This window comes from Sturnira hondurensis, unplaced genomic scaffold (genome assembly GCF_014824575.4).
Source record: "Sturnira hondurensis isolate 20B ecotype Veracruz unplaced genomic scaffold, ASM1482457v3 Scaffold0006213, whole genome shotgun sequence".
NCBI lineage: Eukaryota > Metazoa > Chordata > Mammalia > Chiroptera > Phyllostomidae > Sturnira > Sturnira hondurensis.
Genome location: NW_028078844.1, coordinates 3302990 through 3322265, shown reverse-complemented (window position 1 = coordinate 3322265; position 19276 = coordinate 3302990). Strand labels below are relative to the sequence as shown.

General features: G+C 37.4%; 1 protein-coding gene across 2 annotated transcripts in view; it reads right to left on the bottom strand.

Annotated features, from left to right (window-relative positions):
• Nucleotides 1-19276, bottom strand: part of ALKBH8 (alkB homolog 8, tRNA methyltransferase) — a 67948-nt gene that overhangs the window by 25888 nt on the left and 22784 nt on the right. For both annotated transcript variants that reach the window (XM_037047724.1, XM_037047725.1), the window contains exon 8: nucleotides 6659-6765. In XM_037047724.1, coding sequence (XP_036903619.1) covers nucleotides 6659-6765 — 107 coding nt within the window. The remainder of the gene's footprint in view (nucleotides 1-6658; nucleotides 6766-19276) is intronic.

Sequence of the window (19276 nt, the reverse complement as noted above, 5' to 3'; positions counted from 1 at the left end):
ATAAAATGTACATATCTAAGTAACAAAACTTACAAAACTGAGTAATAAAACTAAGCAGTTTTAAGTAAATTTATGAACTTGTGCAGGGCCGCATTCATAGCCATCCTGGACCACCTGTGGCCCACAGGCCACAGGTTGGACACGCCTGACCTAAATGGTGTTTTCACATTATGAAGAGAGAAGGTCTAAGCATGAGGACATGAACTCAACTTGCCCCCAAACTTCCAGCAGCCTGTGAGATCAACTTTTGGAATTTCATTCTTATGTTATCAATCTTTGAAAACCTCTCAACTTTGAGCTGCCCAAATGGCCAATATGAAGGAGACGAGGTCCCACTCACACTGATGTGCCACCCAACAGAACTGTGGACACTAAAGGAGCAAAGACCGTGGCTGTTAGAACTAGTGGTCACGAGAAAACACATTTCACTGTTGTTCTAACCTGTTGTGCAGGTGGGACAAGGCTACCACCTATTATCATCTTTAAAAGATAAACATTTCTGAAAGAAAAGATTCCAAGTGTAGTTATTGTCCATGTGCATGAAAAAGGACAGATGAGTGAAGACGGCATGAAAATCTGCTTTAACAGAGTCTAGTCATGAAGGCCTGGAGCGTTACCTAAAAAAACAGCTTTGCTTGTTTTCGATCACTTAAAGCCCATGTTCCACAAAGCACAAAAGCAAGTGCAGCAGACTTGAAAACCCAACGTGCTTGTTTACCTATTGGACTAACCAGCCAACTGCAACCTCTTAGTGTTCAGTAAACAAGCCCTTCAAGGCTCTAATGAAGAAAGGGTGGTCGACATGGATGCTGTCAGCTGGTAATGATTTAACACCTACAGGCAGAAGCAAGAGATCATCCATTGCCCCAGGTTCATGATTGGATCTTGAGATCACAGAATGGTGTCAAGAAGGGAGTGGTTGTGAAATTGTTGAAAAAATGCAGCATCAGCAATGCTATGGATGGAACTGAGGGTGATGAAATTTACTGGGACGACGAACGTACTCTTCAGAGGACACCAGCAACGTAGAAATTGAAGAAGCCAATACTTCTGATGTTGACAGCAACGAAGAGTTCTTGCCCTTCTATGATGCATAAATATTGTAACTTTGTTGCCAGTACATAAAACTTCTTGTACCTTGTATCTGTTCTTGTGTTTTGTAATTATTTGTTACACAAAATTCCTTGTACCAAAATATGTTCAAAACTAAATGCTAAAACTCCTTTATAATAAAAATAACAAGTATCTGAATACACCATATTTTGCCATATATAATGAGCTCCCATGTAATGTGCACCCACATTTTTGGCCCAAACTTTCAGGAAAAAAAATCTTTCAATTTAATTTGTAATTCAATTTTAAATTTATTTATATTTAGAAACAAAAACAATTATCATATTCCAGGGTATTATCTTGCATATGGACATCATTATTGCTTTCTAGAGCTACACTTCTTTTTTTAAAAAATATATACATATTTTAATTGTCATTCAAGTACAGCTGTCTCCATTTTCCTGCCACCACTTTCCCCTGCCCCACCCACCCCACCTCCCACCCTCAATCCTACTCTCTTTGGCTTTGTCCCCGAGTCCTTTATAATGTTAATTGATGACCCCTTCCCCTTGTTTCACCCGTTATCCCCCTTCCCCCTCCCCTCTGGTTACTGTCACTTTGTTCCTTATTTCAATGTCTCTGGTTACACTTCTAATGCATAGCATAAATAAAAGAATTAAAAACATGTATATAGATATGAAATTGGTACTACCCATGTATAATGCACATCCTTATTTTTCCCTCGAAAATTTGGGCAAACAAGTGCTCATTATACATGGTAAAATACAGTAAATAAATTAAAAACAGAATTAAAAAATTAAAACAAAAATTGTTTCCCTAAAAGTTTGGGCCAAAAACATGGGTATGCATTATACACGGCAAAACATGGTAGTTTAATACAATAAAAACAACATTGCAAGACAGTAGAAAATAATATAGTCTTTTAGGAGTTAAGATACAGGAGAAATTATCTTAGGCCAATGTATATAGTCAGAAAAAGCTTTATAAATTTTAAAGGAAATAAAAGTTGAACTGTATAGAATCTTTAAAAAAGTAAATGAAAAAAAAAAGGAAATTCACTGCATTCAGAGCTGGCTAAAGTGTGAAGGTCAGAAGGCCTGCCTATCACAGGAAAGGGAGCAAGCAAGTCTAGCTACAACATCATGCTTAAGAGCACAGATCCTGAAGTCCGACTGCCTGTCCTCTGATCTTAATGGTTTTGTGAGTTTGTACAAGCCATATTACCTCCTTATGCTCCAATGTCCTTTAAAAATGGGGATAAAACCATGGAGGAAACTTTCCACTCAGACTGTGTGAGTTAAATGAGTTAATATACATAGAGCTTTCACTACAGTGCCTGGCACACAGAAAACTGCAAAAATAACCTCAAGGACAGTTCACATAAACTCATGAAATAATGCCTCCCAAGGCCAGTCAAATAACATAAATGATTGAAGCAGATGGATGTATTTAGAAATATATTGTTGCCATTAAACACATATGGATAGTCCTCATTCAAAAAAACAAAGTGTTTTCTTCCATTTTTCTTAAAACATATATTCTCATTCATTCTAGGTTTCCTTTTCCTACTTTTAATACCAACATGAGTTCAAGAAGTATTTTTCACTTAACTCTGTTATAAAACAATTATGCAAGCACAGTGATAAGTGACAGGTGATGCTGAGCCTTATTTCGAGGGTTAAAAATTGGTACAAACTTTAGAGAACTTGAAAAAGTAGGACTCATCAAAAGACAACCATTGCCCTGGCTGGTGTGGCTCAGTGGAATGAGTGCTGGCCTACAAACCAAAGGGTCAAAGGTTTGATTCCCAGTCAGGGCACATGACTGGGTTGTAGGCCAGGTCTCCAACCAGGAGCACAAGTGAGGCAAATGCACATTGATCTTTTTCTCCCTCTCCTCTCCCCTCCCTTCCCCTTTCTAAAATAAATAAATAAAATCTTAAAAAAAAAGAAAAAGACAACTACTGACAGTCTTGGCTGCCAAATGATACTGTGGCCCAGTGTTGTCAGACCTTCCCAATTTGCAAAAGCAGAAAATTCAGATTTTTATGTAAAACCTCCTAATTGTTATATGCAGGAAAATTTTTAAAGTATATTATATTAATTATGCTATTACAGTTGTCCCATTTTTTTCCTCCCCCTTATCCCCCTCTTGAGGCATTCCCACCCCTTAGTTCATGTCCATGGATCGTACATATAAGTTCTTTGGCTTCTCCATTTCCTATACTATTCTTAACCTCCCCCTGTCTATTTTGTACCTACCATTTATGCTTCTTATTCCCTGTACTTTTTCCCATTCTTCCCCTTTCTCCTCCCCACTGACAATTCCCCATGTGATCACCATTTCTGTGATTCTTTTCCTGTTTTGGTTGTTTGCTTGGCTTGTTTTTGTTTTTTAGGTTCCCTTGTTGAGAGCTGTGAGTTTATTGTCATTTTACTGTTCATAGTTTTGACCTTCTCTTTCTTAAACAAGTTCTTTTAACATTTCATATAGTAAGGGTTTGGTGATGATGAACTCCTTTAACTTGACCTTATCTGGGTAGTACTTTATCTGCCCTTCCATTCTCAATGATAGCTTTGCTGGATAATGTCATCTTGGACATAGGTCCTTGCCTTTCATGACTTGGAATACTTCTTTCCAGCCCCTTCTTGTCTGTAAGGTCTCTTTTGAGACATCAGCTGACAGTCTTATGGGAACTCCTTTGTGGGTAACTGTCTCCTTTTTTCTTGCTAATTTTAAGAGAAATTAGCAAGAAATCTCCTTTCTTCTGTAACTCCTTGATTATCAGACCTTCATACAGTTCAATTTTCTGGCAGTTCTGGTTGTTTTTTGTTTTTAAATTGGCTGTTGTCCTTGTTTTGGTTGTGCAAGGAAGCAAACCATTTCTACCTAGGCCTTCATCTTGGCCAGAAGTCCTCTATATGCAGGAAAATTTTTAAAATGCTACCATGTGGACCATAGGTGCCCCAGCCAAACAGTCTGACTGCTAATTTAGGACATGGTGGCTAGAATACTAATCTAAAACTAGATCAAATTATAAATGTTTGGAATTAATGTTATAGGGCCATGTTAATCAGCCTTCTTCTATTCAAAAGTGCTTTCTAGTGCTTTTTATAGCACAGAGATAAAAAAATTCTTAGCAAGGTTTATTTCCTATAGTTTATACATACAAGTAGGACAGAAGTAGGTTTACAGTTGTTCATACAGAAAATACAATAGTTAATAAATAATATAAGAATACACTCAGTTTCATGTACTCACAACTATAAACCTACTTTTGCCCTACCTGTAGTTTTAAGTATATTAAGTGTGCTTTTTTCCATCTATTCTCCCTTCCACACAGAAGTTTTGGTGAACTCCTCAACAGCTGGCGCACCACTCACTTGGTCAGTCTCTCCCTGTTCCTGTCTCTGTCTGTGCCCCCTCCCTCCATACACACCCCCTCCTCTCGCTCCCTTCCCAATACACACATACAATCAAATTACGAGCGAGAGTATCAATTAGAGCCTTTAAAAATAACACTGAAAAGTTCCCTTGAACTTATTGTACAGAATTTTGAGTCCAGAGACAGGTTTAAAAATAAAGGTTACCCACAATTCAATCTTCCAGAGATACTACTCTTAACATCTACAACACAGTTAGCTTTGAACAAGTGGATAATGTCACCAAAATGATGTTTAGAATTAATCTGTACCATCCATCAGAGGAAACTAAAATATTTTTAAAACAAAGGCCTATAAAAAGTAATTTGTTATTCTGTAGTTGCTATAATGCCATTACTCTTAAGTTTAAATGTTACCAATAGCAAAAATACTTGAACCTAAAAAGAGAAAATGTAAATATTCTCATAATCCTAAGAATAATTGAAACTATTGGATTACATCACCATTTTATTTCCTGTAAGTAAAAATATTTTAAACAGCCACAGAAAGCAAGAAGTCAGGCAGATTTAAGCCTCAGTGAGTGCACAAAAATCAGGCCACCTGTTTTTAAGGCTCACATTTAGGTTACAATTCATTTACATGGTCATTTCCTTGAATTCTTATAAATACATCTGCTAAATTTTCAAGCAGGTCAGTACTAAAAGTAAAGAACTCAGCAGTATTTTAAGTACAATACATGTAAATTTCAGAATAGTGATGCTTCTTTCTCAAAGGCTGAGAGATACCTTCCTGCCAAAAGTGCAAACCCATTTCTTTCAGATTAGAATCAGTTTTTCAAACCCAAATTGAGGGGTTTTCTAAACAACAACTGGCCTCCTTAAAGTGTCAATGTCATGAGAGAAAGAAAAGTTGAGGAATTGTTTCATATTAAAGAAGGCTAAAGAGAATTTACAACTAAAGGTAATGCAGGATCATGGACAGAATCCTAGATCAGAGGGAAAACCAACCATGACTTATTGATAAAGATTCTTTGTTTGAGCAAAGTTTAGTTCGATTCCTCTGAGCCTGACCAGGCTCCCTATTTGGGCATGTCCTCCAAGAGTCTAACAAGAATCCTGCAAAGTCAACTTGAGCCAGAATCCCTTACCCCTGATATCTGATCATCCTTGATAGCTGACCCTGATTCTTCATCCCCCTGATCCCCCACTACCCAATCACCCTGGCCCGCCTTCAGCAAGAATCAGATGGTTGTTCTAGCCAGAATCGCCTCCTTACCTACCATTGAGGTTTCCTCTTAGTAACCTGCCAATCCCCCACCCTGGGCTTTCTGGCTATAGATCCCCATTTATCCTTGTTGTATTTAAAACTGAACCCAGTTCTATTTTGAGGTCTCTTTCCCCTATTGCAATAATTCCCAAGTAAAATCTGGTTTTGCTACTTTAACTACTGATAGGCTCTGTTTTTTCTTCAACAGTACTATAAAGCATAACTAGTGAAAGTAAAAAGCATAACTAGTGAAAGTAAAAAATTGCTTGAATAAAAGTATGATAAGAGTACTGGTATGATAATTTTACCAATATTGAATTTCTTGAGTTTGAGGACTGCACTGAAGTTTTATAGAACAGAGACTGGCAAACTTTTTCTGTAACAAGGCCATGCAGTAAATATTTTAGGCACAGATGGCCATTTACAGTCTCTGTCACATATTGTTTTTTTGTTTGTTTGTTTTTTATAACCATTTAAAAATCTAAAAGCTATTTTTAGCTACGGAGCTCTCTAAAGCAGACTAAGGGCTGAATTTGGCCCACAAGCCATAATTTGCCAACCTTTGATGCAGAAAGTGTCCTGCTTTTAGGAAATAGGCAATGAAGTAACTTACCCTCCTAAGACAAAGCAAAAAATAATAATGACAGCAAGTGAGAGACAAAACACATGGCAAATGTTCACAATTGGTAAACCTAAGTGAAAGATGAAGAGAGTTCACAATATTGTGTCTGCAACTTTTCTTTAAATTTGAACTTTTTTCAGAAGAAAAGCTTAATATTAAAAAAAAATGCCATGTGTGTCCCTGAGGGTGTAAACCTGGAGGACACAATGTACAGGTATAGAGCAGGGTTCTGGCGGCTCCCACAGGAAAGAAGAGAATGAGAACTCTCACAGAGCAAAGGGCACCCTGCCATCAAGGTAATATCCATACCTACCCGTGGGTCCAAAGGTATCTGGATTCTCCTGTCATCACCAGCAAACTCCGACGAGGCAACATCACTGGCACTGCAACACCATCTGGATGCTTAAAATCCATGACAATCTTGAAGTAAAGACAAATCATAAAGATTAATCCAACAGTCACGCACTCCAAGGATAAGAACAATTCACTGATTCTGGCTACCTTTCTAGGATAACAGGGATTAAAATATGATAGTGCTTATAGAATAGCATAGCACATTGGTTCCCAAACTTTGGTGAACATAAAAATCAACTGAACAGCTAAAAAGCATACTTCATCCAGAGGGAGACTCGGCAAGGTCTTGGTCGAGGGGCTCAAGAATCTGCATTTCTACCAAGCACCCCAGGAAATTATGATGCAAGTAGCCTGAGGACCATACACAAAGTATTAGGGTAGAGGTCAAATGCAAGGACTTGGGAGCTGAAACATTCACAGTCTGGCTCCTCCACCTACTAGTCATATTACCTAGGGGACAAATAAGCCATTTAATCTCTGTGCCTTAGTTTTTAATAAATTAAACATGTAATGATACAATTCACAGTATCTGGCACACAGTAAATACAAAAATAGTTAGTATTATCATTAATAGAATTGTAACACTTAATAATCCCAGGAGAAATAATTATTAGATGCAGATTCTCATATAATCTATTTTGCCTTTAAAGTCATGCAACATTTTGGATATTAGAGGCTAATTTACAAGAGATCCTGAAAGAACATATGAACTTTTTCAGTCACTCTTCCCAAATTGTGTTCAAACATTATTATGAATAGCAACTTATAAAGATACAATACCCAAGAAAATGTTTTTGTTCTTGGGAATCCAAACACCAAAAAAATTAAGACTAAACACAGCAGCATTTTGACAAATATGAATTTAAAAAGCATGCCACAGGGCTTAGAAATATTTAAGTGAATATATCAATCCACTTGAAAAATAAATACAACAACCAAATCAGTGGGATGAAGAGAATTTAGCACAGTACCTTCGTTAAAGGTAAACATAGCAGAGTACCAGATACAAAGTAAGCATTTGGTAACTCTTAGCTACTGTTATTATTAATGATATTGTATCAAATTAGATAATGCACATGAGTATTTTTGGAAACTATAAAGAATCATACAGATCTAAGCTGGTTTATCCTTTTCTCATCTCACCTTCCAATCTAAATATTAAAAATAAAGTAAGATGAGAGAATTTAATTTTCCAGCAATTATCTGTTCCAAATGATTACATATAATTTCAAATAGTCTACTCCAAATGCATTCCATTTATAAACATTGTAGACGAATTGTGAAGTTTTGGAGGTAAGTATACTAATGCCTGAAACTTCCCTGAAATAGACAAATAAAAGAAGGTGAACTAAAGAGGATTGATAGATGGATAAATACCTGATAAAGCATATATGTTAAAATGCTAAATGTAGAATCCAGGTGGTAGGTATATAGGTATCTACTGTACAATTCTTTCAACTTCTCTGTATGAAAATTTCCATAATAAAATGTTGGGAATAAAAACCCACTGTGTATTGGGAACCGCCCTGCCTGGTTTCAGAAGCTGTAACCACCCTATGGCTAAGACTGAGTGAGTGAACTTTGGACCATAAGCCACTAAGGAAACAAAGCTTATCTCCCTGGTAGGGGTACTGCCTCTGCTCCTTTAACTTCACCCTGCCTGTCCCCCAATGCTTGATTGGTTAGCCAATGATGAGTAAGATTCCTCAAGGGAGGAACAACCTAAGACAGGCATGATCACGGGGAGCCCCCCAGGGAAGGACTTGGGGACTATAGCAAAAGGGGGTGATGGACCCTTGCCCCTCGGCTTTGAAACAGCCTGAGTCTTCATTCTTGTCTGCATTCTGTCGGCGAGAAGTCTCCTAATATCTTGGCTGCCTTACTTCCACTGCCTGACTTAAGCCTGAAACAATGACAGAGGTGGTGCAGCCCTGTGTTGGAAAGGGTGGGTTCCCTAGGTGATCAGGCCTAAGAAAGAATATATAAAATCCTATAAAACCTGCTTTGTTTAGAATGCTCTCAATTAAATGATAAGGGTCCGAGTAGGAAATGAATTTGTTTCCCAAAGTTTTGTAGCCCTTTAGCTAATAAGACCCTGACTCAGAATAAGCTCTTGTAGTTCTTTGTATGCTATCTGCTGTTTGATCCTTACTGCCTGACAATAATTAACGAGCTTTAACTGTATTCCTGTGCAAAATGAACCTAATTAAAATCCATTGAGGAAAAGGCTCTTGATCCTTCTCCTTTCAGAGATCAGCCACCTTTCCTCCCCAGGCAGATCATGTCTTGGTACATTTATTCTCATCTGTGGCAGACAGGGGGCTCCGCGGGCAAAGCTCCCCCACAGCTGTGGCCTCTTTTTAAACCAATACATACAGGTCTCAATTTTCTGAATAGACATTAAGGTCCACACACAGCAAAGAATAATGAGTATATTTATTAATTATTTTATGACAGACAATCATTTGTGGCTTAAAGGAATGAAAACTATCTGCATGAAAGCTGTTGATGGGAAAATGTTCTAAAAGACTATACCCCAATTCCTTCATTAGACAAATACGTATACAGCAATCATCATGTGAGGAATCCAAGGCTGCAATGGTGAATACGAGACATGTTCTCTGCACACCTCAAGGTTGCAATTTCCACCTAATTAACAGTCAACATGTTTTACAAATATACAACACCTATAATATTTGTGAAAATTTAAATATATTTTCTCCTATCTACAGAGAGTAATGATTTCAAAACAGGGAAATCTTGGTTTCAATAAATGATTAGAACTGACAAAAGAAGTGTGAACATAATACTAATTAATTTGGAAACCACTTACTATTTGCCAGTTTACAATAAAAGGATAAAATAAACATCCAGATGGAGGAAGTGCATGGGGCAAGGTATGTGGAAAGGAGCATGGAGCCTCCTCTCTGGGCTCGCCACTCTCCCAGCACCTCATGTGCTCAGCCAGCTGGAAGCTCTCCCAACCCCACACTATTAGAATTTCCATGGAGGCTTCATCATGTAGGCAGGATCAGTTAACTCCATTTCCAGCCCCTCTTCTCTATCTGAAAAATGAGGGACAGCACTGAAAATCCAAGTTGCTAATCACTACTTGGGCTTTCTGGCGACTAGCTCCCATCCAGGAGCCAATCAGAGTCATCTCATTAAACAAAAGACGTCACTATTACCCAAGAAATTCACAGGGATTTAGAAACTCTGTGTCAGGAACTAAAGTGAAAGACAAAATATCAGAACAAAAGATGCTCCTAGTCTCTTATCACTTGGGAAATTATAAGGGTTTTAGAAGTTCTGTGCCAAGAATTTGGAGCAGAGACCAATGTATCTATTTTTTATTACTTTACAGGTATATAATATTAGAGTACAATATTTTTAATTAGAAAATAATTTTACTTATAAATTAAATGCACATTTTCTTTTTAAAGCGTTCCACCACAAAAATGAAGTATTATCAGTATCCTCATACTTAAAGTATCTGTATCTAACTAAATGATGCTTGTTAAAAGATAAAAAAGATTTGCTTAAATTCACTATAGATTGACAATCAGTAATGCTCCCTGCACCTGCTGAATCATCCTACCACGTAATAGCTTTGCCCACAGGAGTTTTTTCCAATTATTTCTTTGGTTTTACCTATTTTTCTTTATTTTCTGAAATGGCAGAGTCAATAAAGATCAAGTTTCCAGAAAGCTCACAGGGCATGACTGAAGATAATGTTCAGTTCAAAGCAAACAAACATAAAACCCTAGACATTCTGATCTTATAAAACCTTTACACGTCCACAATATGACATTAAACCCCAGACAGAGCTATCACTCTACACTCAAATAAAGACTCTTAACAAAAAAGTACATGAAGGGATAAACAGATCTTCATGTTGGCTAAACAGGAAATTGAAGAATGTATTGTACACTTCTGAGAAAAAAGAGAAATTTAATCTTGATCCTGTTTGGTTAGAAATGGGCTGAGGTCATTCATCTTTTGAAATTCTGAAGGGCATATAGGCAAGAGACAGTAGAATGTGAAGAAGAATATCACGGAGAACGATGAAAGCAATGAGGACAGAAGTGACTACAACTGCAGAACACTCTTCACAGCTAAGAACTTAGCAAAATGGAGAGATGCCCACCTGTTTCCCACAGCCTGACAAATAAAAATCCTCCATAGCTGCACTAACGTCTTTACTGGACTCAAATGAAATGATTTTATCTTTTTATTTTGAAGAGAAAACAAATGATTCCACACACCTCATCAGGGCCATGTCTACCCTGTTTGAACAGTGGGAAACGAGAGATGGAAAAAGGGAAACAGACACAACTGCAAGGGCACAAATTGAAGCTATAAACCGAAAAAAACACAACAATGTCAAAAATGTCTGTTTACATATTTAGCCTGCATTTACAAATGAGATAATTAGTCCACTGTGAGGCAGAAGAAGAAATATAAATATTTTTAGTAAAATAAGTATAGTTTTCTGTCTCTCTACAAAAGATGATACTCCTAGAAGTACACTTTGCTAACCTGAGAAGCAGCTGGAAGAAAGGCTTGCTGGTATACCATATTTTTCCAAGACAGAAGAATTTATAAAAACTTTCCCTAGGACACCTTGGAGACCAAAGACTAATGTCAGTGACCTTTACGCCGTCTGCCTATGCCAGTAAGCTAGCTGGCTTAGTGTCTGTCCATCCTTGTAGAAAAGCAAGAATCAAAAACCACAACAAACCCATTTCCCCTCCCTCATTCCTACTAGCAAAGTATGTTTTAAAACAAGAACAACAAAAACAAGAGTCTTGAATCCATTTGCTAAATTTCTTGAAAACGGAATCTTGTGAAATTCAAAGGAAGGAGACAATGGCAGGAACACTCCCTGAAATCAATACACAGGACACAAGACCTCCCATTTCAAAATGACTAACCAAGCTCTGCTCCCTTGTCTACTGGCAAGAAGTAACTTTATAAAGTATGGGCCTCAATATTCTTGTCGTGAGAGGAAAAAATCTCACATCAGAACATGAAGATGAGAGGGCGCCTTATGACACAGAACGGTGGTCCAGCAAGAAGCCATATGCAGCAGCTAAATACCAGCGTAGGCCACAGGAACTTACTTCTCATTGCTCCTAAGAAAGGATGCACAAAGCAGAGCACAATTTCATGTTTATGGTGTGAAAACTCTTCCTAGTTCATCAGGTACCATGTACACAGGGCGTACCTGGGAACTTGTCTATAGTACTACATATATGAAACAAGCAAACTTAGACAAGACTAAAATTTTAAAAGGAAATACCAGAAACAAATCTACTTTATAGCACATGCCAGCAAATTCTGCCTTTCAAACACACTTCTGCCTAACAAAAAAACTAGGTCCTAGCTGCTGAATGAATAGACTCTGCTATCTCTTCCTCTTCTGCCCCCAGTACAGGTGATTTTGGTCTATTTTTATCTGGCTGAGGTCAAGTAAAATGTACAATAAACAGAGAAAGTATCTTTTAGTTTAATAGTCTGAACACACTGCTAAATGGCACAATAGAGAACAAAATTTAAAGGGGGTAAGAGAAAAATGAGCTTGTAAAGAAAAGGTGCTATATTGGAGACACTTTAGCCACATCTGAATATTCGATATTCAATACATACAACGCTAAGCTTAGATGCCCGTGAGATAATGTGATCGTGCTTATGAGTTTGCACTGACAGACTTGCTCTCAGCTCTCACCACAACGTAGTTTCATTTGTTCGCAGGAACTGTGACGGGAAATCCACCACCACCCAAAAGTGGATTCTCAAAAGAAGAGTCAATCACAAACCACTTTACTAAAATTAAGTTTTACTTCATACATGATAAGGCTACAAAGGTAATGAAACATTGTAGCTTAAAAAAATTATTTTAGATTTAATTCTTACTTACTTGTTAGACTCTGTCTAGTAGATTACACTCAAAGAATATTTTTTAATAAGTAAATGAATTCATCATAAACAATTTAGTTGAAAAAATAGGGTGGTATATCTTATATTCTGGGTCAGAACCCTTCCTAAATTCCATTTATTTATTTTCTGGGCTTTCTTCCTTATGAAAAAATAAAGCAACAGATTCTCATGCACAGATAACCAAAAGGAGACAGCCAAAGTAACAAGAACAATAACAGCCATGTACTAACAATAACATTCCTGAGGCCCTGGATTGCTCCTTATAAGGAAAAATGACCTTGCTGTATACTACCTGCCAAGATGTAGCATGAAATAGATGGTAGCTACATAATGAGGTATTACATCACACCTGTCAGAATGGCTATCAAAAAGGCAAGAAATAACAAGTGTCTGTGAGGATATGAAGAAAAGGGAACGCTTGCGCACTGTTGGTGGAATGCAAATTGGTACAGCCACTACGGAAAACAGTATGGAGGACCCTCGAAAATTTCTAAATAGAACTACTACATGATCTAGCAATTCTACTTATGGGTATGTAGCTGAAGGAAACATAAACACTAGCTTGAAAAGATAAACATATCCCCATATGCACCGCAGCATTATAAAATACAAGACATGGAAGCAACTTTACATGTTTATTGATGAACTAAATTAAAAGTGTTAGGTATATAAAGGGAATATTATCCAGTCATGAAAAAAGAGAGGAATCCTGACATTGTGACAACATGGATGGACTGTAAGGCTAAGTAAAATAACTCAGATAAAAACAAATAAATACCATATAATATGGCTTTTGTGGGAAATGTAAAAAAAAAAAAATGAACTCAGATACAGAGAATAGATTGGTCATTGCCAGGGGTATAAGGGGGAAGTAAAATGGATGAGAAGGTGGTCATAGGTACAAACTTCCTATGTCCTGGGAATGTAAGGCACATCACAGTGACTATAGTTAAAATACTGTATCATATATTTGAAAGTTGCTAAGAGAGATTTTAAACATTCTCATGAGAAGGAAAAAAATTCTAATGATGTATGGTGATGGATGTAAGCCAGACTTATTGTGGTGATTATTTCATAATATATACATGTGTCAAAGCATTAATATCTGAAATTAATATAATGTTATATGTCAATTACATCTCAGTTTAAAATATAACTGTGAGATATACACGCAAAGAACGGGTGGTTGCTGGTAACGACGACCATGGTAATGGCAGCGTTGGAGGTAGGAGTGGAAGGAACAGTAGCTGCTATTATTACTACTAAATGCTTACCAACTCTTTATGACAACTAAAATTTAAGAACTGTATGTCAACTTCAATTTATGACAGAAAGCACAGAAATGAAAGCACTCCACTAATAGGAATGTCCTAAAACCCAAGTCTCCTGACTTATCCAAAGCTGAATCCAGTCACAGTGCAAACACTTTTCATAAGGATATAAAAACAATAAACACAGGCTTTAACTTTTTCCGTTTCTAGCACTGCATTGGAATATTTAATTGAATAATGATGAGAACTGCCACTGGGGGCCTATATTACTTCAATTTACTCTTTGTCTGAAGGATTAATCTGAAATCCTACTATCTTTGGAGTTGATATTACACAGATTTAGCATTTCAGCATTTTCTAACTCAGTGGTTCAAAATCCTATTTAAATGTCACAATTGCCTGTGAGCTTTCTATAAATATAAAAAACCATCCTTCATCTCAGGCTCTCCAAATCTGCTCTGAAAAAAGATAGTCTAGCAGGGAGAACAGAAATGAGCCACAGAAACCTCAAATATTCAAATCAGATAGAGGCTATCAAGCAAAGATGGTTATCGTATTAAGAGATATAAACACTAAGCTCAGAAATTTCAGCAGAGAACTGGAAATGATATTTTTAAAAAGACACTAAATCTGAACAAAAGCCAAACAGATATCCTCAAGTAGAAAAATACCATGACTGAATTAGGCCACTGAAGAAAAGGTTTAACAGCAAATCAGACAAGATTAAAAAAAGAATCAGTGGTGGATTGAGCGCGGGCCTGCGACTCAGACGATCGCGGTTCGATTCCCAGTCAGGGCACATGTCTGGGTTGCAGGCCAGTTCCCTGCAGGCCAACTCCCAGCAGGGGATGCCTGAAAGGCAACCATACATTGATGTTTCTCTCCCTCTCTCCTTCCCTTCCCCTCTAAAGATAAATAAATAAAATCTTAAAAAAAAAAAAAGAATAGAGCTTTAATATTTAAAAAAAAAAAAAAAAAGAATCAGTGACAGAAAAACCTATTTGAAGTAAAGCATGGGAGACATAATACAGAAAACACAGGAGACAAGGTACATGAACCAGAGAATACAGAAAAAAGTAAATAAAGAGAAAAAATGAAACTGAGGCAAAATCTACAAAGATAATGAACGAGAGTTTTCCAAAACCGATAGAAAGAAACAAGAAATCCAATAAATCCTATGCAGAATAAACAAACCCATCAATATAAGCAAAATAATTAGGCAAGCAAAATAATACTGTCAGGGGAAAAAAAGATAAAAAGCATTAAAAGAGGCCAGAGGCCACAGAGGCTACCTTCAAAAGTAAAAGGGCAATAGGAAAGCCAGAAGAAAATAAATGAAAGCTTTTGTGTACCAAAATAACTGCCAACTTCAAATTCTACAGCCGGTGAAAATAGCCTTGAAGAATGAAAATGAAATAAAGACACTTGCTAACCAAAAATATAATGGAGTTATCCAACAGCAGATCTAGAATAAAGGAAATTTAAATGTTGTATGTTATATAAAAGGACCATGATCCCAGATGGAAGGTGTGAGATACAAGAAAGAATGAAGAGCAAAGAAAATGGTAAATAGGTCTAAATGAAACCAAATGAAACCTATCTAAACCAAAGAAATATGTTTAAAAATTAAGAGAATTCAACACAAAATAATAGTAGGATATAAAATAGACAGGAGTAATGTGGAGTTAAAGTGTACTAATGTTCCTGCATTGCTCATCAGGAAGTAAAGATACCAATTAAGCTTAGACTTTGACTGAATCTCAAATAATCCTGTAAAGTGAAAGAAGCCACACAGCAAAGAGTATATATTGTATGATTCCTGTATAAAAATATTCTGGAAATACAAAGTAATCTAAGGTGTTGAGTAACAGGGGGAGATGAGGAAAAATTGGAGGATGATGAACATATTCATTGGAGTGTGGTGAAGATTTCATGCGAGTATACATAAATATGTGTGGTTTATTGTATGACAATCACACCTCTAGAATGCTGTGGGGTTTGTTTGTGTTTTTTTTTTTAAGAAAATGTTGTGGCATATAGTAAAAATAGTGCTTGAGAGAAAAATTCATCATCTTCAAAATACAGGTCAAGAATATTTCCCAGGTTTTAAATTAATCAGTGGGGGAGGGGGGTGGGTGCAGTTACCCAGAGCAGGAACCCCAGGAAGAGCAAAAGTCTGTTTTGTTTTCTGTAAAAGAACAGCAGTGGGTGGTAAACGGCTGAAAATAAAAGATAATGAGTTTTGATTTAGAGAGACAATGTCTTTCAGAGAGTTGGATATTCAGGTCCAAAATCTGAGGGGAAAAATTATCAAGGCTGCAAATGTTTTGGTATCTCCACAGTGCCTGAGGCAATGTTGGCCACAAAAATAAAAGCTATTTTAACAGACATCCATTAAACCAATCAATATGCTCCATTTCTTCTCTAAAGCATATTCATGCCCTGTTTATTGATAATAGGAAACTCTTCAATAGGTTCATGTACTTCTATTCTTACCAGTTGAGTCATATGCTTAACAAGTCAATGTGTATGTTCCCAGACCTTTGTGCTGGCTACACTGGTTTGCAATTATTTAATTTAATTTAATATTATGTAAACCAATGAAAATTGAGTATGAAAAGGCAGGGGGTTTTTTCTGTATAAACTAAGTTGAATGTTGTTGAAAGGCTCAAAGAAAATAAACAAATTAATAAGCTGTTGTAATGTGATTTGATAATAAAATCTTCGAAATTAAAATTAAAAAGATGGATGTCTTTAAGCTTTGTATCACTTTAAAGAAATAAAAACTGGAAGGCAAAGGCAGACTGTGTACCCTCACCCTCTCTACCTTGGTGAGTAAATTTATTTATAAGTTAAAATAAAATGTTTGAAATCTGTATGTATCTTCTAGTATTATTATTGCCAAAATTAAATGACTTCAATTAACAACTATGCAAATGATAAATTTTATTGTAGTTCTACACTATAGATAGAATGGTATAAGACTCCTGCCTTGCTACAAATTCTTTTTAAAATTCTATCTGATTATGCTATTACAGTTGTCCTAATTGTCCCCCCTTTGCCCACTTACGCCAGCACTTCCCGGTCTCTGAGGCAATCTCCACACCATTGTTCACTTACGTCTAGGGGTCCTGCTGTATGTTCTTTGGCTACTCCATTTCCTATACTGTGCTTTACATCCCCAGGGCTATTCTGTAACTACCTATTTGTATTTCTTAATCTCCTCACCTCTTCACCATTGTACCACACCCTCCTCCCATCTAGCAACCAGCAAAACGCTCTCCATATCCACGATTCTGTCTCTGTTCTTGTTTGTGTAGCTTGGTGGTTTTTTTTCATTCAGTTGCTGATATGTATTTATTGCCATTTTATTGTTCAAAGTTTTGATCTTCTTATTATTAAATGAGTCCCTTTAACATTTCATATAATTATGGCTTTGTGATGATGAACTCCTTCAGTTTTTTCTTGTCTGGGAAGCTTCTTATTTGCCCTTCTATTCTAAATGATAGCTTTTGCTGGGTAGAGCAATCTTGGCTGTAGGTCCCTGCTTTTCATGACTGAATATTTCTTGTCAATCCCTCCTAGCCTGAAAAGTTTGAGAAATCAGCTGATAGTCTTATAGGAACTCTCCTGAAGACAACTAACTTCTTTTATTTATTTATTTTATTATTTATCTTTATACAGAGGGGAAGGGAGGGAGAAAAAGGAGAAGAAAAACATCAAAACATCAATGTGTGGTTGCCCCTCACGCTCCCCCTACCACAACCCAGGCATGTGACCTGATGGGGAATCAAACCAGCAACCCTTTGGTTCTCAGACTGGTGCTCAATCCACTAAGCCACACCAGCCAGGGCATAACTTCTTTTCTCTTGGTGCTTTAAAGATTCTCTTTTTATCTTTAACCTTTGGCATTTTAATTATGATGCGTCTTAGACTGGGTCTCTTTGCATCACTCTTGTTTGGGACTCTCTGTGCTTCCTGGATTTGCATGTCTATTTCCTTTACCAAATTAGGGAAGTTTTCTTTCATTATTTTGACAAAGAGATTTCCAACTTCTTGGTCTTTCTCCTCTCATTCTGACACCCCTATGATATAAATGTTGAAACACTTGAAGTTGTCACAGAGACTCCTTATTTTATCCTCATTTTTTTTGCATTCTTTTTTCTTCTTATCGTTCTGATTGGTTAGTTTTTGCTTCCGTATGTTCCAAATAATTGATTTGATTCTTGGCTTCATCACTCTACTGTTGTTTGCCTGCAAATTCTCCTTTATTTCAATGAGCGTATCCTGCATTTTTGACTGGATCTTTTTTATGCTGCTTAAGTTCTCACTATGTTCCTTGAGCATCCTTATAACCAACCAGTGTTTTGAACTCTGAATCTGATAGATTGCTTATTTCCCTTTCATTTAGTTCTTTTTCTGGAGTTTTGATCTGTTCTTTCATTGGGGCCATTTTTCTTTGACTCCTCATTTCAGCAGCCTCCCTATGTTTGTTTCTACATATTAGACAGAGCTGGTATGAGTCTGTCTTGGTAGTGTGGCCTAATGTAGTAGGTGTCCTATAGGGTCCAGTGGCACGGCCTCCTCTATCACCCAAGCTGGGTACTCGAGGTGTGCCCTAGTTGTGGGCTATGTACACCCTCCTCTTGTAGTTCAGCCTTGATTGCTGTTAGCAGGTCAATGGGAGAGATTTACCCAGGCCAGTCAGCTGCAAGGACTGGCTGTGTCCACTGTCCACCAACCACTGCCTTCTGTGGCAGATCAGCTGTGCTTATCCTCAGTGGCTGGGGGCTCACTGAGGCTGGCTACTGCTTGTTTGGGAATATTTCGGAAGTTGTGAAGCATGAGCCAGACCAGACATTCATATGGAAAAGAAGCTTGGGTGGGACTGTAAATTTGCTGGGACTTAGTCTCTGGGGATCTCCAGGGTGGGGCAACAGTGTTAGCCAGGTTGATGGGTGTCTCTGATATGGTACCACCCTACCAGCCCTGTGTGTCTGCAGGGGGAAGGTTCAGAAAAAGGACTTTGGCCTCTGCCTGTCTTTCTGTCTGGGAGAAAGCTGTCCCCCCAGCTCTCATTTTGATGCCACACACTTCAGTTTCTCTCTATGTGCCATTGGCGCCTTTCAAGCTGCTACCCTGGTGCTGAAGCTCAGATAGAATAAGTATGAGTAAGTCTATGTGTGGATTCTTTAAGAGAAACTGCTTGGGACTCCAGAAATTTCTCCCACCAACTCATTCCCCACTGGTTTTTGCAGGCAGAAATTACGGGGTCTTATCTTCCTAGCACTAGAATCCCAGACCGGAGAGCCTTGTGTGGGCCTGGGACTCCTCACTCCTGTGATATCCCTCTCAAATTTGTATCC